The sequence below is a fragment of the Oreochromis niloticus genome, linkage group LG20 (genome assembly GCF_001858045.2).
Source record: "Oreochromis niloticus isolate F11D_XX linkage group LG20, O_niloticus_UMD_NMBU, whole genome shotgun sequence".
Taxonomy (NCBI): domain Eukaryota; kingdom Metazoa; phylum Chordata; class Actinopteri; order Cichliformes; family Cichlidae; genus Oreochromis; species Oreochromis niloticus.
In genome coordinates, this window is record NC_031984.2 from 10,764,233 (window position 1) to 10,779,861 (window position 15,629).

At 43.9% G+C, this 15,629-nt stretch overlaps 2 protein-coding genes across 2 annotated transcripts in view; one reads left to right on the forward strand and one right to left on the reverse strand.

Annotated features, from left to right (window-relative positions):
- The window catches only part of iqsec2b (IQ motif and Sec7 domain ArfGEF 2b), a 29,931-nt gene extending 17,125 nt beyond the window's left edge, over positions 1–12,806 (forward strand). The window contains exons 2-14 of the mRNA XM_005448512.4: positions 4,360–4,654; positions 4,800–5,117; positions 5,381–6,435; positions 6,547–6,708; positions 6,987–7,109; positions 7,220–7,386; positions 7,541–7,680; positions 7,771–7,896; positions 8,004–8,103; positions 8,197–8,358; positions 8,518–8,712; positions 8,931–8,980; positions 9,278–12,806. Coding sequence (XP_005448569.2) covers positions 4,360–4,654; positions 4,800–5,117; positions 5,381–6,435; positions 6,547–6,708; positions 6,987–7,109; positions 7,220–7,386; positions 7,541–7,680; positions 7,771–7,896; positions 8,004–8,103; positions 8,197–8,358; positions 8,518–8,712; positions 8,931–8,980; positions 9,278–10,447 — 4,063 coding nt within the window. The 3' untranslated portion in view covers positions 10,448–12,806. The remainder of the gene's footprint in view (positions 1–4,359; positions 4,655–4,799; positions 5,118–5,380; positions 6,436–6,546; positions 6,709–6,986; positions 7,110–7,219; positions 7,387–7,540; positions 7,681–7,770; positions 7,897–8,003; positions 8,104–8,196; positions 8,359–8,517; positions 8,713–8,930; positions 8,981–9,277) is intronic.
- Positions 12,807–12,960: 154 nt separating this feature from the next.
- Positions 12,961–14,661, reverse strand: LOC109196094 (uncharacterized). Its single transcript, XM_019349310.2, has 2 exons — positions 14,653–14,661; positions 12,961–14,359 (listed from the first exon to the last, which is right to left on the reverse strand). The coding sequence occupies exons 1-2, from the start codon at positions 14,659–14,661 to the stop codon at positions 13,484–13,486; spliced, it is 885 nt and encodes a 294-aa protein (XP_019204855.1). The 3' UTR covers positions 12,961–13,483.
- Positions 14,662–15,629: the final 968 nt, after the last annotated feature.

The window sequence follows — 15,629 nt, forward strand, 5'->3', positions numbered from 1 at the left end:
CAGACAAACTGCAAGTGTAATAAGAGACGAGAAAACGAAGTCAGTTTCCAATGAAAGTTTACACTATCTTGTCACCCTGTCTCTTTATACAACACTTATCTCTTCATTCTTTTTTGCTTTAGTGCCAGAGATTATCTGATGAGTTAAGGCTTAGGAAATGCTGCCAATTCTCAGCCTTCCGAACAAGTTGTACAACATTTTCATCCAGTAAGTCTTTATTGGGCTTTGAACTGGAGGCTCCAGGTAGTAGGAAGAAAGTGTAAAGTGTTCATGTGTGCGATGGGAAGCTCATGGGTTGAGATGGTGAAATGGCTGGAGAGTGTTGGCGGTGCAGGAATGCTCCGATTTGACCCATGAATGATTTTATTGTTTCCTTTCGGTTTGGCCATGAAAGAGAATATTGACTGCTCCGGCTGTGGATTCATTTCTGTGGTTTCTGATCTCTCTAAGTCCTGAAATTAATGGCAAATATTATCACATCACATCTCCAAAGTAATTAGCTTGGATCTCGTTGAAGGTCTGCGCTGCACTTTTTATCCTTCATTGTCCACATTTAGCTTGGCAGGGTTATACTGGGTAATAAGCTCGGAGACAAATGGAAAAATTAACACAAAAACTCAGAGATGAAGAGATTAGAAAGGATATGAGATAACTGCGCTGAGTCAATGCTCAGGTGGAAATGAGTCAACGTTCAGATCGATGCAATTGTTGGCATCTCATGGCAGACAGCGGAGAGGCTAATCCCTCAGCCTCCATGTCCCGCTGGGGGTTCGATAGCACAGTCGGACCTACTGCTGTTCTCTCATAAGCGCATAGGCAAACACACATACACACACTGTCAGCACATCAATATTGTATGATGAAGGGGAAAAAGGCGGGGGACTGCATGAAGTTGGCATTGTCCTTTACAGCGCACGCTCCCATACACTTTTCACTTTCTCTCATCAGCCCTCTTATCAATTTCACTTCTATAACCCACTTCTGTAATTTTTTTTAAAACACCATCAGCAATCTCTTTCCTGTTTATGAAATTCCAGCCATCTGTCCCATCTCCAATTAAATGATAGGAGGTAGTAAAACCCTGGGCTGGTCTTTATGCGGAAGCCTCTAGAGAGAGCCTCTCTGTGTAACAGGAATACAGTGTTTCTTACATAAATAATGAGATTCAGATGCCAGCTGCGATATGGCCACACTCATGTTTTATACAACAAACTTTTTACTCAGATATCATGGTCTTGTCTCTTACCGCATATTACTGCCTGGCTCTTACTGCAGGCAACTCCAAATTAAACTCTTTGCCCCTGGGGATGTCCCTGCACCAGCAGGCAGTAACTGTAAAACATAACCAGCTGTCATTTTTTTGTTTTTTGAAAGTTGCACATTCAGTAAAGAGGCTGCCTAAGTGTAGCATTTCTATTGGGCCTGCTGTGCTTCATTTCTGTTGCATAAACTTTGTTGAGGTTGCATTTCAGTTCAGTTTTAGAACAGGTTTAATAGCATCAGTGTCTGCTTTAGTGACATATTCTGAGGATTTTATTTAGGCTGATTGTGAAGTAAGAAAAAAACAATTACCATTGTTTTATGAGGGAAAAAAGAAAAGAAATTGAATATGTATTTCAAAAGTCTCCCAAATATCTCTCGCATATTTGAGCCAAAGCTTGTGCAGTTTGGCATTATTGTTTTGTAGCTGTTATTGACTGAATCTGAGAGAAAATCTTTTTTTTTTCAGGTGAAAATAAAAATAGCCAGAGTTTTAAGGGAGCATTGCATGCACAGTTGGACGTGGGTTGCACTGCACCTAGATAGGAGAATTTTTTAAAAATGTTTTCTTTAATATTTCACCAACCTGGGTATTTTACAGTGTGACAAATGTTCTCCCCACGCTCAAAGAAAGAAACATAAATCTGTGATATTTGCACCCGTCTTATAGCATACAGTCTGTGCAAATGAAAAACACGGTTATATGGTCACATAATCCATATAGTTGATCTCTTATTTTGGTGGCGGTGGAGAAATTGTCACCTTTACATTTGGTTTGCATTTTTAGATTTTCCTTTTTAATGAGTTTAAAAGAGCTTAAAAGCTCAAATCTGGGGATCCGCTATGCTTTTTCAGAGACAGGCATATGAAACTGGGTTTGCAGCTCTCTAATATTCCTTTTCAGTTCATATTTTAGGTCCGCGGCTGAATGAAAGTAGCATTTGTTCCAAGTGACGTGCACAGCTGGAAATCACACAGTAGTCTACCTGTTGATGCTATGCAGAGGCACTTGTGTGGCCAGTTTCCTTAAATGAAGCCAACTGAAGCCGCTTTGAGTTAGACAGAATTTCATATTCCTACAGGTTATGCAAGACAATATGTAAATAACCAACATAAATATAGTAACAATTCATCCAAAGATTGATCTATCGAAAATAGCTAGTTTAGACCATACAGTAATTTCATGATTCACTCTTTACAAATATCTTATTTTTAGTGTTTTCGTAAAAAGGCAAGTATTACGTAGACCGTCATTCACAACCTGTGGAGCATCTTCAACACCCACCGAAATGGTGGTAACAGTCAATACATTGTCATGGCAACCACGCTTCTCTTCCTAACAACCGCCTCACCGCCCACAAAGGTCCCACAGCAACCGTCACCAAGCAACCCCCTCCCGCTTCTCAGTTTCTCTATTTAAGGAGCAGAGGAGGAGGAATGATAAATGATGTTGCACAGAGAAAGAGGAGATATACGCAAAAACTTGTTGCTCACAACTGATCTGCTCAAAATGAAAGCGAAGCATAGCTTGGGATTGTGATGAATTTCTTGAGCATGGTCTAGTTATAATATGTTATTACACGTTCACAACATAATATGTGTGGATCCTGTCTTAACTGTGGTAATATGGGCTATCCTGTAGATGTCAGAATTGCTTCTTTAAAACTGTGTTTCAACATGACTCTTGTGTTATGCAACATATTAAAGCTTTTCTTAGAGTTGTTGTTAGACTCAACAGTAAATTAGCTAGGTCATGTTTTGCTTGAAGGCACTGGATGTCCTTCTTAAAAACCCTGTCCTATGCGGTATTTTCCCCTTCTGGCGACAGCAGTGACTCTAAGTCTGTCGAACTGCGGGGCTTGAATTTCAACAGTATCGCTTACAACATCAAAACCAAAACAAATTAAAATAGTTTCCTTGTTGCCCGTGAAGACTTTTCCTTGTCTTGTTTTTACCAACTAAACTCTAACAACAGGAAGTCTCTTTGATCCAATGGAACAGCGACAGCTCAGGGAGGGAGGGAGGAGGACACTGAATGACCCACTCAAACCTAAAATGGTCAAAAGAGTCATTTTTCAGTCATTTTTCTGTCATGTGAATTAATGTGTGCTGCAGAGCTTAAACAATACGGAAGGTTAACAGTATACAACAAGTCTTTTACTGCCAAAATCTGTTTCACTTGCTGACTCTAATGCTCCCACACATCCTTGACCCTTGCTGCACACTCTGTGCCTTGTTGCGGGACAGGACACAACTTTCTGAAGGGGGTGCGGCTAACACAAGAAGGAAATGTAGGCAGGGACATGTGACAGCAGTTGTTCTCCCAAACACACACTGAGTGATTGAGTCGGGTGGATTTTGTCTCATCAAATCGTGATAACAGGACACCGGAGGACTTCTGGAACTAACTGATATCTGAGAGGTTTTGTTGTTATTGCTATCCTGACTGGAAATAGGATTCAGTTTGATTACGACGGTACTCTTAACTGCTTTCATTTACAGCCGCATAATGAACTGAGTGAGTGAATCTGGAAGGAATTGCGTGCATTTCATTCCAGTATTTAAGCTGATGGTGCCTGTCGTACAGCTAGCGCTAATGTAATAACCTGGTTTTTCCTGTCAGTATGGTCCTGCTGGTATTTGGCACTTATTTGGTTACTGTTGTGTTTGTCAAACAAGGAGAGTGCAAAAGTGCATAAACACTACTAACCTTGGAAACGCTTGGTAGTACATTAACTACTCCTCTGGACTCTTAAGAAAGACGATAGATGACAGAGACCTTTTATGTCTGTTGGATTACCTATTTATTCTCCAGGCAAGCAATACTGTCAGGTCTCAGGACTGGCACTGCTTGAAAGTAACCAGAATATTGCTTTTCTATAAGTTCATCATGAGCTCCACTAAGAGATGGTTAGTTCTACACCGCTCAAAAGTTTACACGTAAGTCCTTGTTAGTATGTTTTTAATGCTATCCTACAGAATTTTTCAATCAGTCTCCATTTAAGACTTAACACACTTCAAAGTCTTTTTTTGGGGGGAATATTTAGTCAAGCTGCTTGTGAGTCATTCTTATAGCTTCTGCTCCTTTTTCTTCTGCAGTGTGGAAGGGGAATCCCAGTGTCCAGAGACGGGCACCCACAAAGACACCTCGTTCAGCCAGACGCCTTACCTTCGAGGCTCAGAGCGCTACAGTGACAGCAGCAGCAACGCTCCCTCCGGATCCAGGGGCCCTTCATGCGTTACAGCTTCCAGCTCAGCCAGCTTGGCCTGGGCGTTGCGAACACGCCACCAACCTGCAAGTTTGGCTCTTCGCAAGCAAGAAGAAGAGGAGAACAAGAGATGCAAGGCTCTTTCGGACAGCTATGAACTATCAACAGATCTGCAGGATAAGAAGGTATCAGTCACAAGAATATATTTGTAAATGTGTTCTTTGAAAGGAGTAAGCAGTAGGAAACATTTTCACCGGGGCAGTATGGGTGCAAAGCATCCAGACTGATTTCGTCCTTTACCTTGTTTTTTTTAACCTTCCCCTATTTCAGGTGGAGATGTTGGAGAGAAAATACGGTGGCTCCTTTGTAAGTCGCAGAGCAGCAAAGACCATTCAGACAGCCTTCAGACAGTATCGCATGAACAAAAACTTTGAGCGCCTCAGAAGCTCAGCTTCAGAGAGCCGCATGACGCGCCGCATCATCCTGTCCAACATGAGACTGCAGTATTCGTTTGATGAGCGACAGCCTCAGCAGCAGGCCCAGACACAAACGAACTTCACCCACAGTGTGGCCGTGGGGCCTCCTCACTCTCCTGATCCAGACCGCACAGGAGACTACACCCACTTAGAGGACTCCTTCTCCAAGCAGGTAAGAGTGTTGTCAGTTTTCTTTCAGTAGTCATCGTCAAGTTCATTTAATGCTAAGTTTTATATAATATGAAGGTAGTTACAGAGACAGAAAGTAACAAAGAAACATTATAATGAACCAAACTTGACCAGCATCCCCTGTCTTGTCAAACTTAGACCTTACAAACAAACTACTGAATCATTTCATGTTTAGACAATTTCCTCTTTTCTTTTAAATGTGTGAAAACTGTGCGATCATAACAGCTCACCCTCTGTTCCCTCTAGGTTAAATCCTTAGCTGACTCCATAGATGATGCCCTTACCTGCCGCGCAGGTCGCGATGACTCCCAGGAGGGCAGCAAGGAGGGTGGAGGAATTAGTGAAGACTTTGGGGAGTGTGTGTGGAGCAGCAGCAGCAACCCATCTTCCCAAAGGGGTTTGGGAGAAAGAGGCAGGGGTGCTGGAGGAGGACTCAGTATGCATGGTGACAGTACAGCTACTTCGTACAGTGATGTCACCCTTTACATGGATGATGGTATGCCATCCTCCCCTTTGTCCCTTGACCGGGCACCTAGCAGCACAGATACAGAGTACTGGGGTCCTAGTGGCGGTGTGGGAGGGCGAGAGGACAGCAGGGACACTGAGGGAGGCGGCAGCAGTAACAGTCGGCGAAGCACCCCGTGTACAGAGTGTAGAGACTATCGTCTCAGAGGTGCACACCTGCCTCTCCTCACTATTGAGCCGCCCAGCGACAGCTCAGTGGACATGAGTGATCGTTCAGACCGAGGCTCTCTGAGCAGAACGCTGGTCTTTGAGCAGGAGCCAGGTGTGGGTGCAGGTTCCCCTCAGGGAACCCTCAAACACTCCCCCAACACGGGTACTCGAACCACCTCCACAGCAGCTGCGCAGGGCCAGACTCGAGCTCCTGGCAGACCCATACCCACACATATCCCGCACCAGGTGGCAGCCCACCACCACCATCACCACCATCCTATACACCACCATCAGTACCCTGACACACCTTCATCATCCTCGTCCCCACAGCAGCCTCCTACCACCCCTCTGTCGTCGTCGTCCTCTACAGCTCTGCCCCCTGGGGGCCTGGAGCAGCCGTGCTGCTCCGATGGAGACAATGATTCACTCAACTCCACGACCAACTCTAATGAGACAGTCAACTGCAGCTCAGGCTCCTCATCTCAGGACAGCCTGCGGGAGCCTCTGCCTCCTCTGGGCAAGCAGACATACCAGAGGGAGTGCCGCCATAGCTGGGACTCGCCCCCCTTCAACAGTGACGTGGTGCAGAGACGCCAGTACCGCATTGGTCTTAATCTATTTAACAAGTAAGATGTACTAAGAAACACAACACAAGTAGCTGTTTTACTGGGAAATATATATCGAATGTCGTAATACTGGAGCAAAAAGAAAAGTCATTGGTGGTTTTTCTTCAACAGGAAACCAGAGAAGGGGATCCAGTACCTGATAGAAAGAGGTTTTGTTTCTGACACTCCTGTTGGCATTGCTCGCTTCATTCTGGAGAGAAAGGGTCTCAGCAGGCAGATGATTGGAGAATTTCTGGGAAACCGACAGAAACAATTCAACAAAGATGTTTTAGAGTGAGTATTTGAGACAGACGGCTGTAATATATTAAAATATGTCAGACACAGATGTCTGAATGATCCAAATCCATCTACATTTGTAACTTCAGAAAGTTTGCCCACAAATATGTCAGTGTATATGTACACTCCATCTCACATATTTCATGCCAAGTCTAAATTGATGCAATCTTGAAGCAGCTTTAATCTCCTGCCCATATATAGGATGAATTCTTCTTAATTATCCAAGTTGGAGGGTAGAGACATTTCATCTGTAACTTCTGACATGTGTGTTTCAGCTGTGTGGTGGATGAGATGGACTTCTCAGGCATGGACATCGATGATGCTCTGAGGAAGTTCCAGGCACAGATTAAAGTTCAAGGAGAAGCCCAAAAAGTAGAGCGGCTTATAGAGGCATTCAGGTTTGTTATAGATCACTAAAGGAATTCATTTCAGTCGCTTGGATGCTGCATCAAAATGAAAATAATCTTTTTGTTTTATTTTTTAACACAAAATTTGTCTCTGTCTTCAGTCAGCGATACTGTGTGTGTAATCCGACCCTGGTTCGACAGTTCCAGAATCCCGACACCATCTTCATCTTGGCCTTCGCCATAATCCTCCTCAACACAGATATGTACAGTCCCAATGTCAAACCTGAGAGGAAAATGAAACTAGAGGATTTCATCAAGAATTTGAGAGGTGCTGCTGGACAGAAAAGATCAAATTACCCTCTACATGAGCTCATGAAACACATAGTGCAACTTTTAAAATATGCCTAAAGTTGTGAGAATTTCCTAGATTATACGTTTTCTGTGTGACAACTCTAAAATAGCTTTCTTTGGGTCCACTCAAGGTGTAGACAATGGCCAGGACATACCTAGAGACCTGCTGGTTGGGATCTACCAGAGAATACAGAAATGGGAGCTAAGGACCAATGATGACCACGTGTCCCAAGTGCAGGCAGTGGAAAGAGTCATTGTGGGCAAGAAGCCTGTGAGTTTATCCTGTAATACAAAGCTCTTTAATATATTGTTCTATTTAGCTAAAAGTTGTCATTTATTTGTACTGTGTTTGTCTATGTAGGTGCTGTCCCTTCCCCATCGTAGACTGGTGTGTTGCTGCCAGCTCTATGAGGTGCCTGACCCTAACAGACCTCAGAGGACAGGAGTGCACCAGCGGGAGGTCTTTCTCTTTAATGACCTGCTCGTGGTAAGCTTTACATTATTACTTTTTTATCATGTGGCAGATAAGAGGTCCGTTTTTCTTAAAGTACCTGTTAAAAAAAAATTCATTATACTATTTCTATTGTGCACTAGGTGACAAAAATCTTCCAGAAGAAGAAAACCTCAGTGACTTATAGTTTCAGACAATCTTTCCCTTTGGTTGAGATGCAAGTGCACATGTTCCAGAACTCATGTAAGAAGCAATCTCTGTTTTGCACCTTCTAACTGTTCTTAAGTGCATTTTGTGATGACAAGAGTATTAATTTCTGCTTTTTTTCCCATCTAGACTACCCTCATGGCATCCGTCTGACCTCAGCAGTCCTGGGTGGAGAGAGGAAGGTTCTTATTGTGTTTATGGCACCCAGTCAGCAAGACCGCACCCGCTTTGTTAGCGACCTCAGGGAGAGTATTGCTGAAGTGCAAGAAATGGAGAAATACAGAGTTGAATGTAAGTAGCCCCATCTGCTGGCCTTTCCTGTAAACCATAATGTTACTTTTTGGTCAGTCGAAATGTTTCGTTTTCTTCACATCCTTTCTGGTCATTCTCCTCTGCGCTAAACCTCAATTTTATTTCAAATCCCCCTGTGCCCTGTGTGTAAATGTGCAGCGGAACTGGAGAAACAGAAAGGTGTGATGCGGCCCAGCTTGCTAACTGGAGGTGTGGTTGGAGGAGGCGTAGGTGTGAAGAGTGATGTTGTGAATGGCACCTTGGGAAGAACAAGTTTTGATGACAATTGCTCAGTTGGTGAGGGTCTCAAACGCACAGCGCTCAGCTCTTCTCTCAGGGACCTATCGGATACAGGTGAGACATTGCCTCATCGGAGACGGGGTCAGCTTGATTTCATTACTACCAGCTGGGATGAATTGGGTTGCATGATTTTGGTCTCTGTTTCTATTGCTACAGCCTGTTTCTCCTTCTTGCTGACAGTCAGACACAGCTTATGCAACTCTTGCCTTTTTTGCAAAAAATATTCCAATCTTTCATGCTTTGCTAACCTGGTTCTTCCTGGTGGGGTACAGGGAAACGTGGTCGCAGGAACAGTGTTGGTTCTCTGGACAGTACAATGGAAGTAAGTCTTTATGTAAGACTAGAATTAGACCTATAACCTTCACTAGATTTGCATTTTCCCCCATTGGTTCTTTATCCTCCCGAGCAAGTACTGTATGTACATGGTGTGTGCGTGTACATGCATGTGTGTGTGTCCTGGACTGACACCTGTTGCATGACTATGTGCGTATATACTTACCCTAGCATGTTTTCCACCTCCAGATACAATTACTTCCTGTGTGTGATAATAAGCGGGAACCGGGATGTATTGCAAGATTCTAGTGTTTATTCTAAAACTCGATGATACTTTATCTTCTAGGGCTCCATCATTAGCAGCCCACAGCCTCACCAGCGCTATCCACTGCCAGGTGTGCTTCCTGGTTGCTATGGAACAGAAGACTTCCGGCCTCATCGCCCCATCCTGAGCCCCGGGACGGGGGTGGGGGGTGGGCCGGGGCAGCAACATACCACTGCTGGGACAGGAGCTGGGGGAGTCTCCAGCAGTGCAGAGAGAGCAGGAGCGGGGAGCGGCCCTGGGGGGAGCAGCAACAACAACAGCGGTTCCTTCCTGGGTTCCCTATTCGGCAGCAAACGCGCCAAACCACCAGGGCCCCTTATTCCACCGGGGCCACCCTACCCCGCACCTGTCCCCCCACCGACTACGGGAGGGCCCCCTCCTCACTCCCTTCATCTCTATGCCAATTGGAGGGGGGGGCTTCCAAGCTCCAGGCACTTCACGCACAGTACTGTCACGCGGGCACCGTGCAGCCGCCACCACCTTACTACCATCACCATCGCTACCACATCCAAACTGTCCCTCCTCCTTTGCCAGGAGTGCCCCCTCATACTATACAGAGAGGCCCTCTACCCTGTCGTCCACCGCTTGGCCCACCGCACGCCCAGCACCCACAGCTGGCCCATCTCTCCCAGCTCTCCCAGCATGGGCTTCCGGGTCGTTACGCCAACATGGTGGTGGGATGTCCCCCCCCCTTTCTCCTCTCTCCCAACATTCCCAGAACCAACAGTTCGCCCTCTACCACGTGCAGCCCACACACTCTGTCAGAGGGGCCGGCGGCCCTGGTACCAAACCTCCACTAACCTTGTCACTCTCCCACCCCCACGCACACTCCCAAACCCACCCAGGACACGCGCACACACCACACCCAGTCAGCCACAGCACCCACCAAACACACTTCATATTCGGCACTCTGCCCCACAATCTACCATCCGCTACCGTCAATGCGCATCACGCAGCCTCCGCCGGCCCGTATCTGCCCCAGTACCCTCCTCTTTCTTCTATCCCCCTCCCCACCACACTCCCCTTTACCCCCCCTTCGTCCCCCCTTACCCCTCTTACACCTCTCTCCCCTCACCCCCCCAGCACCCCGGGCAGCCTCAGCAGGGGCCGCAGGTGACAGGGGCTGGAGCGACCGGTACAGGGGGCAGCTCCAAATCCAAGCCTATCAACCGGATAAGTACCGTAGTGTGAGCAGGATGTGGGGCTCCAGAGTTCAAAGGTCAGATGATAGATTGGAGGAGATGGGCAGAGCTAGGCCTAGAACCAAATCTGCCAGGACAGAAAGTAACAGCAGCAGCGCTACTGAGAAGAGGAAACGAAGTTTGCTGCGTCTCTGTTACTTTCACCTCCGTTTTCCACATATGTAGACGGAGACAGAAAGCACAATTAGAGTTAAACGGCACGGCCTGTGGACGCATCCTTGAAACCTGAACCGGCACCACAGAAACACACACACGTGCAACATTACACAAAAACACGCACCACACGTTTCCCACACACAATCAGAGAAGTCTATAGCCATATATTTAAGATGAAACTAAATCTATATCTAGCTATATTGCCTCAGTTTTAATTGTTTGGAGTCTAGTTGAGTCTGTATGAGACTATTTACATGTACAGTACAAAGATGTGATAATGTGGCACTGGGAAACTGGAGACCATAGGTATCCACCTGCTTACGTGGGCATGTAAATAAGGACTGAACCACCAAATGTATTCCAGCGGAGTTTGGCATTAAAAACTGCCCCTTGACTTTGCAATAATTTACTTGGCTTCATGATGTCTCTGTTCATTCTTGCAGGTTACGCTTTGCTGACAGGCATCTTTTTTTTTTCTAAAAGAAGACCTCAGATATGTTGCTTTGTCTAAAACTTCTAAAACCAGTGCACAGTTTTCTGACAGTCTTTTGCTTATTGGTCTTTCACATGTCAACAGATGTCACCGGGCTTTCTAATGCAATGTGGGGTATGGGAATCAATGAGACAAATAATAATATATTTTGAATGTTTATGAAGCTTCTTGCTGTTTTATAGATATTATAATATACCTGCCATGAGTATGATGAATATTGTCCAATAATTGTTTTGATCAGTGAGTAATTATATCAGCAGATGTTTGTACATGGTTTTAGAGAGTATATTCACATACAGATTCCCTCGCTTTGCCATAACCAGTACAGGGTATTCAGATATGTGAAGTGTGAGTTCTTTTCATAGTACCATGGTTTTATTCAGTTCATCTTTTAATGATTAGTATTATTGACTGTTCAGGATAAAGAAGGAGGTTTTAGTTTTTGTTCGAATCGATTTGAACATTTACAACATTCCTCTTTTTTTCTGTTCTGTTTGCAAACAGGGGCACAACCTCTTGAATGGTGTGACTTACAAAAACTTGAATCTACAGAATGAATCTGAGTTAGTGTTTCCTTTTTTTTTCTTTTCTTATGACTCTCCCAGTATTTTAAAAGGCTTAATTATGATCGTAAAAATTGGTGAATTTTTCATACAGGGTGCATATGCAGCACCCCATATTGCGGTCATCAAATTTATTCATTGTGTGTTTTTTTGTTTTGAAACAAGCACGCTTTTACATGAAGTCTTGTGGTTTTTGCACACGTGATGTCTTAAGTCAGAAATGGCCTTCTTCTAATCCTCCCTCTCCTGCTACTTTCAGAAATCTCTGCTACCATTTTCTGATGCCTTGGCATCTTGCTGAGGGCTTCTTGTTAGAAACCATAACAAGAGTCAAGAATGTAAAATAGCCTACAGGTGCATACTGTATTTCCTGTTCTTTTTTTTCCCTCTCTGTGGGCCTCGTGTTAGTGTCATTCCTTTTGCTACTGCAGATTTTGAAGTAAAAATTGAGCACTGATGTAGATTACCTTCAGTGCCACTGATTACAGAGGAAAAACTGCGTGTAAAATCGGATTCAGACGAGAATATTCGAGCGAGGGAAGTATAAAAATGCAGGTGATATAAGCTACAGGAAGAATATGCCAAATTTCTGGATGATCTGAATCATCAAAAGTAGGTTTTAAGAAGTTTTGGAGCGAGTCAGGAGTATTAAATGAAGAATTTTATAAGTATGTGTTGGCTACTCTTTTCTTTTTATGGTGTCCTTTTTGACTCTATTTGCATGAATATATCTGCACTTATTGAATAGATTGTACTGTATAAACCTGAATGTACATATTATAATATACATAGGCTTCTTATCATAACTATGGGATGAACTGCTCCCATTCTGTATTCAGGTGCGTGCATGTGAGTGCCACTAAGTATGTACATAAAAAACAGGGATATGAGATGTTGGCCAAAAGGAATATCAACTTCTTTTTCTTTTCTTATCATTTCAGACTAAGGGTGAGAGAATGAGTTAACGTAATTTAAATTAAAGCCTAAAAAAAGTTTATATGTCAGTGCACTTATGGATATTATTTTAAGCAAACAATTTTGTTTTTTTCTGTGTATGTACTATGTGTACTGAAAGAATAGAGAATTGAGATGTGAATATTTATTGCTTCTGATACATTAAAGTGTCCTTGCAGTGATGTGATACGTGTTTGTGTGTATTTTGTACATGGATTAAAACAGACCTCGCCACTAAATATTCAACATAAGCAGCATTGCCGTTCCTAGATAAAGAGGAATATACGTAATAATAAAAGTCAAAGGGGAAAAGTTTACGTTCCACGTTTCAGTTCTCAAGTCAACCCAAATGCAGCTACAAAAACATGATGTAAAACAAGAAGTGAGTGTTGTTACAAATCTGATAATAAAAGTCCATAATGCAACAAAATGTGAGGAGGAAAAACTCCAGAGAAACAAAAACTAACAAGGAACACGGGAAACTTGCATGGAGAACTCATGACAAACAACAGATGATCTGACAATACAGAGCAAGGCAGGACTACATACACACGGGGGCCTGATTGGGGAAGTGGAAATAGCAAAAACAAAACATGACTACCTCTCTGCATAGAACAGGAATGATGAAAATCAAACTAAATGCAAAGTCAAGAAAGCTCACACAAACAAGATTCAAAGGGACATTGAAGAGGTTAGGAACCAGAAAAACTCCAAATCTGCAGTCACTGTGGGACGCTATCATCGTTTTAGCATCTTTTTGAATCTAGGCCAGAAAAGAATTAAGGCAGTTCTTAAGACAAATTGTACTTAATAAACTGACCAATGAGGATAAGTGTAATAACAGAGAATCTTCTTCTTCCTAGCGGTTTATATCCCGCGACGCAGGGTCCGCTATCTTGCATGCCTTCCTCCACTTCTTCCTATCAAGGGCGTCTTCTGGTGTAACATTCACAGCCTTCATATCATCCTTGATTCGGTCCATCCAGCGCTTTTTTGGTCTTCCTTGCGGCCTGTTTCCCTCCAGATCTAATTGCTGGGCTGTCTTTGTGATGGAATTTTTATCGCTACGGACAACATGGCCGTACCATCGGAGCCTCACCTCTCGCATCTTGTCTGTGATTGGTGTCACTCCCCATTGTTTCCTGACATCATTGTTCCTCGCTCGGTCAAGTCGTGTGAGACCCAGAGGCCACCTCAGCATCTTCATCTCCATGGTGTGAAGAGCTTGTTCATGTTTGGTCGTCGCTGGCCAGCACTCTGACCCGTAGAGTGCCACTGGGCGCACAATCGACTTATAGACTTTCGCCTTAAGATAGATTGGTATTCTCTTGTCACATAAGACTCCACTCACCTGATGCCACTTCATCCACGCTGTGTTGACACGGAGTCTGGCGTCTGGTAGGGTTTCGCAGTCTGAGGTGACAAGGGACCCGAGGTACTTGAATTGGGCAACTTTAGTCAGCGGCTCGCCGTCGATAGTGATGGCACTGTTGGTCTGGGGGCTGCATTCAAGGTACTCAGTCTTCTTGATGTTCAGGCGCATGCCGTTTTCGGAGAGCCGGTCTTTCCATGCTTGTGTTTGGGTTTGCAGGGCTAGGCAGTTTTCTGTTTCTGATTGCAGATCAGCCGTCGCGGTGTCCATACAGAGAGTGAACAGCAGGGGCGAGAGGGCCGAGCCCTGGTGGACGCCAACGGTAATCGGGAAGGCTGGTGATGTTCCCGCTGAACATCGGACCTAATAACAGAGAATATCAATTAGAAATCAAAAATTATACCTAGGAATAATTAATTAAAAAAGACTAAGAGAATAAGAAGAACAGTGAAACTGGCAAGACCAAAACTCTAAAGCAACACAAACACCCTGAGACCAAACCAGACCAAATGACAATAAGTGATTTTTACAGGTATATTAACAATGAATGATGTTACAGTCAGTTCAGATAGTTTTAACATATGAAAGTCTTGATGGCCATTTACTAAAAGCATATAGAGCCTTCAAAAGAAAGTTTTCATGTGACTCATTTTCACGTGATTCATTCCATATGAATTAGGAGGGCATGTAGCATGCAGTTGCTGCTAATCAAAAGCACTTGATTAACCGATGATCAGCAAGCGTGTGCACTTCTGGAAAAGCAGATGTTCAGAGAGTTTGCCGATCTGGGGCATTCAGATGTATCTTAACACAATGCCAAGAAGGACAAGCATCAGTAATGACCTTAGAGAAGCAATTGTTGCTACACATCAGTCTGGAAAAGGTTATAAGGTCATTTCCAAACAATTTGAAGTCCATACTTCTTCAGTGAGAAAGATTATTCACAAGTGGAAAACATTTGAGACAGTTGCCAGTCGTCCCAGGAGTGGACCTCCCAGCAAATTCCCTCCAAGGTCAGAAAATGCTCCGAGAATTTGCAAAAGAAACAAAAAACAGCTCCAGGCCACAGTTGGCACATTAAATGTTAATATTAAGGACAGTACAACTAGAAAAAAACATTTGCAGCACAACTTACATTTGCAAAGGTGCATTAAAAAAAATTTCTCTGAGTCACCATCTGAATGCCAAAGTATTTTAGACTCAAATGTGAGACAATTTGTCTGAAATCTGATTGTGAAACAGGAAAATCCCAAGCACACCAACAAATCTACAACAGAATACCCGAAAAAGAAAAGAAACAAAAAGTTGCAATCAGTCCAGTCAAAGTCTAGACCTCAACCCAACCTAAAAAATGCTGCAGCAGGACCTCAAGAGAGCTGTGCATAAACTGAGTCTCACAGAAAACAATTACTTCCAGATCTTCCTCATCCCTGTAGATCTACAGGTACGGGTAGATCTACCTGCTAAAGGTAGATCTACAAACTACTCAATCATGGAGTGTACTTTTGTTTTTAATAGGACTACATAGAGCCTTATCTCACACGGCTGTGGCTCAGTAGGTAGCCTGAGTTGTCTACCACTCAGGTCCACGATTCAGTTGTTGACTCCTGCCTAAATTCATCACACAGAGTGT